Source organism: Heloderma suspectum, chromosome 17 (genome assembly GCF_057233095.1).
Source record: "Heloderma suspectum isolate Gila_16-S chromosome 17, 16-S_ref, whole genome shotgun sequence".
Lineage (NCBI taxonomy): Eukaryota > Metazoa > Chordata > Lepidosauria > Squamata > Helodermatidae > Heloderma > Heloderma suspectum.
Window position 1 is genome coordinate 3,087,591 of NC_139474.1, and position 12,806 is coordinate 3,100,396.

At 51.1% G+C, this 12,806-nt stretch overlaps 1 protein-coding gene across 1 annotated transcript; it reads left to right on the plus strand.

The window, feature by feature from the left end:
* The first annotated feature begins 2,028 nt into the window (after nt 1-2,028).
* RXFP4 (relaxin family peptide/INSL5 receptor 4) lies at nt 2,029-5,922 on the plus strand. The gene is made up of 3 exons (XM_084824455.1): nt 2,029-2,070; nt 2,215-2,378; nt 2,463-5,922. The coding sequence occupies exon 3, from the start codon at nt 2,634-2,636 to the stop codon at nt 3,855-3,857; it is 1,224 nt and encodes a 407-aa protein (XP_084680581.1). The 5' UTR covers nt 2,029-2,070; nt 2,215-2,378; nt 2,463-2,633; the 3' UTR covers nt 3,858-5,922.
* The last annotated feature ends 6,884 nt before the right edge of the window (nt 5,923-12,806 follow it).

Consider the following 12,806-nt stretch of genomic DNA (forward strand, 5'->3'; position numbering starts at 1 on the left):
CCCTGCTGCCACCACAGGAGGCCCCCCCACCCTGCACAAGCCCTGCCACCAAGCTGCCCCCACTGCTGCTGCTCCTGCACAACCCTCTCCCCGCTCCTTACCTGGACCTGTCAGGAGCACCTATAGCCATCAGCATCTGGAAGGGCGTTGCCTTTAAAAAAAAAAAACGGCAACTCCTCTTACCAGAAGAAGAAGAATCGCTATTTTGAAAGAAAATGGCGACTCCTCCAAGATGGCGACGGCTGCGGGCACTCCCCGGGGGTCCAGGTAAGGAGTGCAGAAGCTCCTTTAGAGCTCTGACTGGTTCTGACTGAAACCCAGGGCGGATTCACTGCCCCACTGATGCTGGAGGCACCAGTCTCCGCTGGTTTTCCCACCACTATTTTTGGCTTTTCCCCTCCCCTCCACACAAAAATCTGTTAAATGGTAAAGGAGGAAACGATGGAATAGCTGCACCATGCGTTTTGCTTGGTAGCGAGACAGCCCAGGATTCATGGAGAATAACACCGTCACTGGTGATTAGAACCTGGTCGGTGGCCCTCTGCCAAATTGCACATCGGACGCCGCTGCAAATACCAGCCCATTATACTGGAGCAATCCCTTTCCAGTGTTGACTCTGCCTTTACCTCCGCTTGGAGATATGACAGATCCCGCTTGCTAGGAAAACGTCCTCAATTCGAAGGGTGTCGTGCGGTGGTGGTGCGAGAAGAGAAGGTGGTTTCGCACTCTGAATGTGAAGAAACTGAGAGAGGAAGCGGGGCAGCCCTAAGTTGGCTGGAGCATCTTTGGTGTTCTTTGGGGACCCTGATCTTTGGGGACCTGATGCAGGATGCGCAGTTTTGCTGCATGCTGCAGGAGGGCTTCTTTGGTTCCACTTATGCTCTGCTTGTGTTCTTGGAAATAAAAAATGATATTTCAAAGATATCCTCAGTCCTCTCTCATCAGAAGCAAACTAAACCTGGCAATGCTGCTGTGGAACTTTTCATGGCTCAGTGAAGTGGGGAGGGAGTGGAAGTTTGTCTCGCAGCTGCACAAAAGCAGATTCGGCAGCAGCTCCGCTTTCCCATTCTATTAGAATAAGGACTTGAGCACAGTAAACAGCATGGCACATACATTCCATTGCCGGTACGTTTCCAAGCCCGATTCAAGGTGCTGGTTTTAACCTATACACCTTACATGGCTCAGAACCACAGTACCTGATGGAGCGCCCCTCTTGCCCTGAACCTACCCGGACACTACGATCAACATCTGAGGCGTTCCCCAAGTGCCTCCAAGGGAGGCTCAGAAGGTGGCAACAAGGGAGAGGGCCTTCTCAGTGGTGGCTCCCTGATTCTGGAATGATTTCCCCACTGAGGCCCGCCTGGCCCCAACACTGTCACCTTTTTGGTGCCAGGTGAAGTCTGTCCTCTACTCCCAGGCATTTAATGGCATATGATGGGGCATCTGCGCTAGCTGTCTCTGAACATGCGCAGTATGTGATTGAAATTGTTTTCAGCTGTTTAAATTGTTTCAAATTTTGTGTTTTCACATTTTTATGCTGTATTTTATCTGTGAATTGCCATGAACTGCTCAGAGAGCTTTGACTGTTGAGCAGTATAGAAATGATGCTGCTGATGCTGATGATAACAACAGCGCAACAAACACAGATGGAGCTCATGACTGCTCGGAAGTGGAGTCGTTGGAAGCCTATCCCCACATCTCAAATGTGAGGGGGACTAAGGCAGCTAGTTGCTCAGTGGCAAGGGAGAGGCACTCTGCACAAACTCCGAGGCACTCTCTTGCTCAAGATGGTTGTTTCACGCATCCCATGGCATTCAAACAGGATCAAGAAACTATCCTTACTCTCACTTTGGCCTTCTCTAACAGGCACACACTCAGGCCCTTGCGTAAGAGCAGGAACATCTTCCCAGAATGCACTGCTTTGGTCCAGGTTCCGACAACCTTGCGCCGGCATCCGGTCTAACACTAGCTGCTCTCTGTCTGTGCCGGTGGTTTGCTTTATAAAGAAACCTCGGTGCGCGACTGAAGATAAGAACTGGAGCAAATGGTTTAAGCAGCCACACAGATGAGGTAGGACTTTACACCCCCCGCCTCCCCGGGAGAAACCCAGGCCTGCCCCATCCTCACGAGGGGCTGTCCTTGGGCTTCACAAGGGGCGTGGCTGGGATGTTTGATTTGCAGACAAATGCTCCTCTTCTCCTTTCTCTAAGGAAGAAAGAAGCAGACACCAGCCTGGACTCCGTGAGAGGAAGCACAGCCGAAGAGTTAACCATGTCGGTGGGGGAAAGGGTGATGGATCGATCAGGGAGTTCAACTGCTTGCCGTCTTCGTCCACTGGGGTGGAGCATTCCTGAAAGAACGGACTTTGGTTTCACAAGGTGGGCACCCTGCATGCCTTTCTCCTCCGCAACCCAATCTTAGTTGGTTTGGAGGACTTGATTGGCGGTTCCTTTCTATCTCAGCTATGCAAACAGGGAACGGCGTCCGCTGCTTGGACTATAGCTCGTTTTCGGTGGATTTTGATGGACGACGCCTTCTCAAGCTGTGAGAAAAGCAGCACGTTCCACGCCTGGGCAGTGCAATCGTCAAGGCTGTTGTAGCGAAGCCCCCTTCAGCCAATCCCTTTGGCAAAGATGGTGGTGAGTGGGCTTGGGGGGCCTGAGTGGAACAACACCTCTGTGGATTCCAACCTCTGGAACTGGTCCTCAACGGGAGGTTTCGACCTGGTGGACAACAGTGCCTTGGAACATTCGGACGTTTCGTTCGGCTTGAGAATGTTCATCACTGTTGTCTATTTGCTGGTCTGCGTGGTGGGACTGTTGGGAAATGGACTTGTGATGTACTTGATCTGGGTCCACAAGGGGAGACCCACGCCGGTCATCAATATTTTCGTTTTTGGTTTGGCGGTGGCTGACTTCCAGTTCTCCTTGACCCTTCCCTTCTGGGCCACAGAGACAGCCTTGGATTTCACCTGGCCGTTTGGTCAGCCCATGTGCAAGGCAATTCCCTCCCTCACGGTCCTGAGCGTCTACGCCAACGTCTTCTTGCTCACTGCCATGAGTGTCACACGCTACTGGTCTGTGGCTTCGGCCGTCAAGGACGGGTCGAGGATGACCCCCCTTGTAGCCAAGTGGATCACTGCCGCTCTTTGGGGCTTGGCCCTGGGGGCTACCATCCCCACCATCCTCTACACAACATTGGTGGACCTTACCGGAGTGAAATTATGCATTTTCAAGTTCCCCACCTCTTACCGCTTGGGCATCTACCAACTCCAAAGGATTGTGTTCACCTTTGTGATTCCGTTGGCAATCATCTCGACCTCCTACCTCCTTCTCCTCAAGTTCCTCAGGACTCACCACATCAGTGGCAACAACCAGAAGAGGCAGAACCAGGTAGCTACCACCATCCGTCTGGTGGTTGGCTGTTTCTTTATCTGCTGGTTCCCCAACCATGTGGTCACTTTCTGGGGAGTTCTGGTCAAATTCAAGGCTGTCCCCAAGGGCAAAACCTTTTATTTCCTCCACACGTACATCTTTCCCCTCACTACTTGCTTGGCTCATGCTAACAGCTGCCTCAACCCCGTCCTTTACTGCCTGATACGCCATGAGTTCCGGGAAGCGCTGAAGGAAACCTTTTGGAAGCTCTCCACAATGGTTTCCTCCTACCAGTTCTTTCCTTCCCACAAGGCTTCAGAGGAGGGTGTGATGGTAGTTCTGCCCATGAGCCTATCTGAAAACCGCAGCAATTGTCCAAGCGGAGGGAAGGAAGACTCCATCCATTCAACCATGTTGGACCCAAGAACCAAGGAACCAAACTCGAACATTGAGATCAGACCTGGGGTAGAAATGCCAGTGTGACCCTGAAAATTATGGATCCCAGCATAGTCCTGAATAACTCTGGAGCAAAGGTTCCTGGATCGTAAAGAAAACTGGCTTGTTATTGGCTCTTCTGATCTGACACAAAAGCCCATTCCTGTAGAACCAAACGGGGGGTTAATTGAGCCCAGGGTCTCTGGGACCCACCCCCAGGTTCACTGCTGAGGCTCAGTCTTGGCACCTGTGAAGCCACAAAAGAATTCCCTTGACTATGTGCAGAGTGCATTTCTGTCTCCAGTAAGTAACCACAGCTCAGATGGGTACCGGGGTTCAAAGAAGGGCTTCCAACCAGAGAGCGTGATTGCAAGATTTGAGCCCATGGAACTCGCCTGTTTAGAATGAAGCCCTGGAATTGGAGGTATGGAAGACACCTCGGTTATCTGTTGCCAGTTTAATTCTACCAGAGGCCTAATTCTTTCGCACTCGATATTGGATCACCCTGTTATAACTTCTCCCACCAGAGCTAAAGGGACCTGATAGAGGAGACCTGTGATCAGAGTTCCTGGCTTTTAAAGATTACTATTATTTAAAGCAGGGCTGGACAACTTGTGGCCCTTCAGAGGTTTTGGCCTACAACTCCCATCACACCTCACCACTGGCTATGCTGGCTGATGGAAGTTGTAGTCCAACACATAGGGGGCAATGTGTGAATGGCCACCCTACCATCGGTCCAACTAGCACAGTGTACAGTCTAAGCTCTCAGTCCTGGGGCCTTTCCTAGCCCCAGTGGGCAAGGACGGATCATCTGGAGATGACAGAGACGGAACCTTTGGCCCTCAGCCTGCAAAACATGCCCTCTACACCACATTGGCTGGCATCGTGTAGATCCTCGTGGACGCTCTACAGGGCTGTTTGTTCTTAAAGTGTGAGGTTCTGGAGTGGGCTCAGGGACCATTTCAAGGGAGGAGACAATAGACCAGGGTGGGGAACCTCAGGCCTGGAAGCCAAATCCCCCAGAAGTGCCCCCCCCCCGCTCCTGATCAATTAGTGGTTTCCTGGCCTTTGTGCAGTTTTTCTCCATCCTAAAAGCTTGAAACGCCTCCCCTAAACGCCTGGCAGGGAGAGCTTTAAGTTAACATATGTTGATATTTTGGGCATTCCCGCCCCCCGCTTGGCCTTTTGCCCCACCCACCGCTGGAAGGCGGCCCCCAAAACCTTCTCCAAAATGCAATTCGGCCCTCAGGTTGAAAGAGGTTCTGCACCCTTGCTCTACAATGTACCAGTTTCATATCTGAAGTGTGCGGTTCTGGAGTGCAGCAGCCGTGTCAGCAGTCGGGTTTTAAAGTTCAGGGACCATTTCAAGGGAGGAAACAACGGACCATGAGTTCTGTTGCTGCTGACTCCGTTTGGTCTGGAATAGGGAGGCCGCCGCAGCGGGAGCCTTCCGCTCTGCAACTCACGGCCTCGTCTGTGTTTGGCCCAGTTCTCAGCTTCATTCTAACTGTTTTCAACACCACGCATTCGGTTTCTCCCACACCAGATACATAGAAAGATTTTTGAACTGCAGCCAGGTGGCAGGAAGGGTGATGCACGGAGAACTTTTGCAGTGGGAAGCTCTGTCTGACCTTCAGACTTTATGGGCTGCTTTGAATCAGGTTTTATTGGCCCAAACGCTGTTATCAAAAGACAGAGTGATCCCTGTGAATGGGTCAGAGAGATCCTTGGAAGGGTGTGGAGCCATCACACGTCTTTTTAAAATGCATTTATTACACTTCTCTACTGCCCCGTAGCTGGAGCTCTCTGGGCAGTTCTGTCAAGGGGGGGGGGGGTGCAGCGCAGTTGCTGCATTGTAGCAGAAACCAAAGGGCTTGTCCCCTGCAGACATTTCTGCTACCAGGCTCCACAGCAAGGGGCCCAAGGCACCCAAGATCTGCCCACGCAGTTCCCTGTAGATCCGGGTTCGAGTCCCCACTCGGCCATGAAGCTCACTGGGCGACTTTGGGCCAGTCACAACAACTCACAGGGCTGTTGTTGTGAGGATAAAGTGGAGAGGACCACATAAGCCGCCTTGGGCTCCTTGCAAGAGGAAAAAAGGCGGGATAGAAGTGCAGTGAATAAATAAATAAAAAATAAATAAAATGTGAGCAGCACACAGAGGGTGGAGAGGGCAAACCAGAATTCGGAAGCTCCAGACTTGTTAAAACAATCCTGAAGACCAAACCTCTTCCGGCAGGGATAGGCGACTGGCAGCCATAGGGTTGGTCTCCACCTTGCCATGCTCCAGGATGGAAATGGAAGACGCTGCTACACACTTGGCAGATGCCTCCTCCCGTTAGGAAATGGAGGATTGCCCCAAAGGGCTCAACATCTTCTCCCATCTCCCAAGGATATGTGTTTATTCAACACACGTGTACCTCGCTCTTCAGCCAGAAAGGCTCCCGGAGTGGCTTACAGATCAGCAAAACAAGGGCATCCCTGTCCTCAGGCTTACAATCTACAAAGAGAGGCGACACAAAAGGAAACAGAGATGGGGAGGGAAAAGGAAAACATGAAAACCCGGGCGCTGATTCTTAGCGCTATGCGGCCCTTATAGTGAGCAGCTGTATTGCAGCCGGACATTCCTGGCTGTCTTATCGTGTCCAGCTGGAAATGGTTCGAAGATGGGAGAAGGCAAAGAAGGCCGGTCTCTCAGCTGAGCTGATGGAGCAGCCCTGCGTCCTACATCTCCCGCTTCCACAGGCTGCTGGGCGGGCTGCTGGGTGGCAGCTGAGGAAGAGGCAAAGCCTGATGGAGGGGAACCGCCCAGACAGCTTTGGCTGTCGGGTGCATCAACATGTAGCGAATAAATACATACATTTATTTCTCAGCAGGACTGATGGTGGCTCTGTTTTTTCATCCTGCCCCAGCCACCGATAAAAGCCGTGCATGCCTGCCAAGTGGAAAGAAGACTGCTCTTCAGCCTGGCAATGGGGGGGGGGGGTCGGAAACTCCCCCTCCCCCCATAAGTGACAGAGGGGAGAGGGAGGTGAAGGTGTCATGGCAGAGTGTTTGATCGGGAGCAGGAGACTGAGGATGAACAACGCTTCCTGGGTGAGCTGGCCTGGTCACGCTCTCCCAGCCGAATCGGATGTCTAGCAGAACGTGCTGGCGTTTCTCTGTGTTACGCCAGCGTTGGACGTAGACTGGGGAGACCCCAAGTTCGCCTCCCCGAATCTGCTGCAAAAGCTTAACTGGGTGACCTCAGCCGAGGGCCTCTCTCGTAGCCTAACCTGCCTCACAGGGCTGTTGAGTGGATAATATGGTACGAGGACCGATGGATGCCGTCCCAAGCTACGTGGAGGGAGAGCAGGGTAAAAATGGAATAAATCAATAGACTGGTGGGGACGGGAGCATCTCTCTGCACACACCCCCATCCTCCTCTCCCACAGCTCCATCGGAAGAGGGAAGGACGGGCTTCTGGGCACAATGGAGAAACGATCCCTTTTGGAACACGTAACTTACAGAATCACTTCCACAGGATGTTGAGCTGCCGGTGGGGGCGAGGGGGGGAAGCAGCGATTGGTGGTGGTGGGAAAGGGCGGGGCAGGGGAAAGGGGGCGTGGCCATCTGGGCAACCCAGGAGGGTCAGATGTGGCCCCCTGGAAGGCCACATCTGGCCCCTGGCCTTCCTAAATATAGCACAGGAGGCTGAAGAGCATGACTGGACCATACCGAATTTCCCTGAAAAAGGGTCTATATGTGGTCCAAAGCTCCTTTTTGTTGAATAAAACATCCGTTTTGTCTCACTGGTTGCTTTTTGCTTTTTGGCATCTCCTGTGGGGTTTTCCATTGGGCTGGCTTCCAATCCAGTTGGACCTATCCAGTTCTCAATCAGGAGTGGGCAGCTTTGGAAGGCCTGACCCTCCTGTGGGCCACGCTGCTGCCACTGCCACGAAATTCACAGCCACAAAAACACCCCGGTGATTTGCTGGTGATTTGGGGCAGTACACCACGCTGGCAGGCTAGAACGGCCGTATTTAGCTTGAAAACGTGCCAACATTGGCCACTTTATCCTTCCTTAGCGGTTTGCTGTTGCAATGGGCAAATGGCCAATTTTTGCGCCGCCACGAATTTTGGTAGCAGGGTGGCAGAGGGGCTGCACTGGGGTGGTCGTGGCAGGGGCCGTATGTTGCCCAGCCCTGCTCCAAATGGTCTTTTTCCTGGATAGCCTGGGCCCACCGCTTTCCATATTAAATTCCCTGCAACTTAAAATCAGCTAGGAGGGCAGCTTCAGATTCCACCATCCTTAGAGGCTAGAGTGAGCATCACGGCCTCCTCATTTGCCACCCTGGACTGGAGAAATGCCCTCCCATGGGCGGAATCTTCCTTTCCTTTGTTTTTTTTTAACAAAAAGTGGCAGATGAAACCATATCTCGTGTGCTAAGCTTTGGGGAACAAATTCTTGTGCTTTATTTGTCAGTTTGTTGTTTATAATGGTTTTATTGCTGATTTCACATGTGTGTTTGGGAAAAAAATGCTGGTTTAATTATTTGCTTTGGGAGTTTGGGAGAAAAGTGTTGGATAAGGCTGTAATCCTATACCCAGTTTTTGTTGGGCAAGCCCTATGCTGCTCAGCGCGGCTTACTTTTGAGTTGATATGTATAGGATTGCACTGTGAATCTGGTAAATTAGTTATTTGCACTGTGAATCTGGTAAATTAGTTATTTGCAAAATGTGATACGCTGCTTTTTGCCCCCGAAACAAATAATTAAAGCAGCAACATAAAAATCATAATTAAATGCTTAGCATTATAGCCGTTTTCAAGCATTCAAAGTGTTTCACATAATCTTCCTGACAGCCCTGGAAGGCAGGCCCAGAATAGTTATTCTCATTTGGGCAACTAGGGTGGTGACAGACTTCTCTAAGACCTGGCATTCTTGGGCGTATGCTTCCCTAACCTGGTGCAATCCAGATACATTGGATTCCAACACCCATCATTCCCAGCAAGCATGGCCTATAACATCAGAACTTCCTGGTTCATAGCTCACGCTCTTAGCAAGGGATGAAACCAACCAGATGCAAGATACTGACTGGTATAGCACTGCAGCTGCTAACTTTTCCTGGCGACTACGAGCTACACGAGGCGGTTAATCCGCTGCATCTACTTTCGGTTTCATAGCAGAATTGAGATCAGAGCACTTACATGAAGAGCGTTTCCTTTCCTGCTTTTCTGCTACATAACCTCTAGGTGGCACGATGGTATAGCGGAATAGTGCAAATACAGAAGTGAAAGAAGTGTTTTCTTTCGCTTTGACAAATAAATACCGCATTTTCCCCTGCTCTAAAAAAACTTGCTGAAAGTGCTCTTTAGATACAGAAGCGAAACTGGAGGGTCACAACAATGCCTAAAGAACCTGTAAAGAACCATGAGTAAGGAGTGACGAGCATACAATAAATGCTTTATGTAGAAAAGTTCTAAAACTGTGGAGAAAGACAGATTTCTCCCCAATCCCTTCTCGCTCATATTATATTAGGCAGGGCTGAAACTGACATTGAAACTGACTTACAGTAAGTTCAGGACGATGAAAGGATTTCTTCACACAGTGCATTGTTAGCTTGTGGTATGGCCGCTCGATGTGGCAGTGAAGACTGGCTTAGGTGGCTTTAAACTTGGGGGACGAGACAAATCCATGAAGAGGAACAGGTCTATCGATGACTGTTATTTATGCTGGCTGAATTACTCCTCCGTGTGCTGAAGCAATCTATCTCCAGAAACCAGCTGCTGGCTGGATGCCAATAGTGGGGCTGATCTTGGGGTTGTGGTGGACAGCTCAGTGAAAATGTCAACCCAGTGTGCAGCCACTGCAAAAAAGGCAAACTCCATGTTAGGCATAATTAGAAAAGGAATTGAGAATAAAACCACCAAGATCATACTGCCCTTATGCAAATCTATGGTGCAACCACACTTGGAAGACTGTGCACTGTTCTGGTCACCACACCTAAAAGAAGATATCGTCGAGCTGGAAAAAGTGCAGAAAAGGGCAACGACCAAGGGGCTGGAGCATCTCCCCTATGAGGGAAGGTGACAACAGCTGGGGTTGTTTAGCTTGGAGAAAAGGAGGGTCGGGGGAGACATGACTGAGATCTCCAAAATTATGCCTGGTGTGGAGAATGTGGAGAGGGAGATGTTTTTCTCCCTCTCCCATCATACTAGAACCCAGTGGGGTCATCCTAGGAAGTGATTGGTGGGGGAGTCAGGACAGATAAAAGGGAGGACGTCTTCCCACAGCGCAGAGTTAAACTTTGGAATTCTCTTCCACAGGAAGTAGCGATGGCCACCAATTTGGGTGGCTTTAAAAGAGGGTTGGACAAATTCCTGGAGGAAAAGGCTATCAATGGCTACTAGTCCCGATGGCTATGTGCTACCTCCAGTATCAGAGGTAGTCTGCCTATGCGCACTAGTTTCTGGGGAACTTGGGTGGGAGGGTGCTGTTGCGCTCACGTTCTGCTTCTGGGTCCCTGGTCGACAGCTGGCTGGCCACCGTTTGAACAGAATGCTGGACTAGATGGACCCTGGGTCTGATCCAGCAGGGCTCTTCGGATGTGCTTAGGGAGGGTGATGTGGCCATTGCTTGTGCGCTGCCCAGAAGCATCTGAGACTAGCTGGACCCTGAGTCTGATATAGCTGGAGCTGGGGAAGAGGTTTCTTGCTGGGGATTTTGTCCTTGCTGTCCCCCTCTCCGCTCCTCTGTGCACACACCAAGGAAGCGTGAATGAAACGAACTGTTCTGGATCATAGAGGCGGGCTTGCGGGAGGTGGCACCTTGGCGTGCGCCTTGGTGTTGCGCCATCGCCTACTATGATGCACCCGCAGGTGCGTGGAGGGACTATCTGGTGTTTATTGTTGTTGATCCGCCAGGCTATTTTTACATTCTTTTGACGTAGGGTGTGGGCTTTCCTTACAACAAGGAGTGGGAATTAGTCCCATGTCTGAGGTCCTTTTATAGGATCTCATGAAACCACCAGAATCAATCGTCCTCCAGCAAGACAACAGGCGCATGGAAAATCAATAAGAAGGGAAAACAAAGAGATCCCCTTATACATCATCTGCAGCCTGCTTTGTGCTCCGAGCAGTTAAGGGAGGGCCCAGAGAAGGCAGCCGTGAAAAAGATCCATCATAGGAGAAATTAAGGTAATAAGGACAAGGCAAACACAATAAACCCAGCTCCTTGTTTCCTGTGGAAAGAAATCAGTCTGTTATGGGAGTCAAATGAGGGGCACAGATTTCTTGAGAAAACACCGATAGGTCCTTTTTCACAGTCTGTCATCTTTTCCCGGTCAATGGGTTGTGTTGGTGTTCTGGTCTAGGTTAGATCTCAGAAGATGCAGATTTTCCTTTGGGAAGGGCTGTGGTTCAGTGGTAGAAAGCCTGGACAGCATGTAGAAGAGGGCCAGCCCAAGACATTTTGCTGCCTGGGGCAAAAACAAGATGGCACCTCCCTCCCATTCCATGCACCAAAGCCGACTGGCCTGGCAGCTGAATCATACTTCGATACTAGGGATGGGGCAGATTCCTCCACTGCTCCTGGAGGAAGCTTAGGGGTTGTAGGACAGGCTGCTCAGCACACGGCTCTCTCCTCCAGCACTCTGCTGTTGCCTCCCAGCATCTGCTGCCTGAGGTGACTGCCTCACTCCGACTAATGGTAGGGCCGGCCCTGATGTAGAAAGTCTCAGGTTCAGTCCTTGACTGCATCTCCATGTAGGACTATTTAAGCCCCCATCTGAAACCCTGGGGAGCTGCTGCCAGTCATTTAGAACAATACCCACCCGCTTTCCTTTTCATATAGTCGCCTGATGAAGACTTGTGTGCAGATCTAAACAAGGCAGGTTACATCTGTAAGCTACCAAGGGGTATTGATGGCTTTTCCACTCTGAACTTGCACTCGCACAGACCTATAGAGGAAAGAAGCACACCCTTGCATTCACGCTGCACTCAAGAATTACGGCAAATTTCGTAATGCAGATCCAGCAAGCTCCATAAATGGTGCACGTTGAGTCCATCTGCAAACATTGGGGGACCCCGCTACTTACGTCCCTCCATTGCGAGAACTTGCCACTTATACCTACACTCTGCTTTTTATTCTTTAACCAATTACCAACCAGTTCTCGTAACATGATTCAAGGCAAATATAAGAGCATTAGGAGATCCGTGCTGGATCAGACCTAAGGCTGATCAGGGGTAAAGCTCGGCGAGCTATTGCCAGCTCAACCCCTTGGACTCTGGTTCACGAATCCCTGAGCTTGCTTGACTCGTCGTGCAATGAGCTGGGCAAGCTTGCAGTTCTCCGGTAAGTTTGCGGTTTTCCACTGCCCACCAAACCCTTGTGTTCTCCTTGCAAGGGTTGAGAGTGTGAGAGGTTCACAGGTGGCGGGGGCAGGAGTCCCTCAACGCCCGCCAACCCCTCATTCCCTCTTTGCATGGAGAGAAGGGGGTTTGGTGGGTGGCAACAGGGACTCCCACGAGCCACCATTTTGCGCAAAATGGCGGCTAGGCCTTTTCTGTAAATCACCATCTTGTGCAAAATGGTGGCCGTAAATAGGGCCATTAATGCAAAATTACAGGCATAAATGGTCTAATTAGCCTGTAATGGCCTGTAATTTTGCATGAATGGCCTTATTTACGGCTTTCCTTTTGTGCAAAATGGCGATGTACGGAAAAGCCCTAGCCGCCGTTTTGCGCAAAGTGCCAGCCACCAGAGCAGCGGGACACCTCGCAGCACTTGCTGGGCAGAGGCGGACCATCCTGCAGCTTGCCGCACATAGCAAACAGGGTTGGGGGGCCGGTGAGCGGCGCGCGGGGTGGGCAAAGGTGAGTTCGCCCATCCCTAGCATCCTTTCCCCCCCACAGTGGCCAACCAGTGGGTAACCAGATGCCCCAATGGGAAGTCCCTAAGCAGGACATGAGTGCAGTAGTGCCCGCTTGCCTGCGTTTCCCAGCATCTGGCATACAGA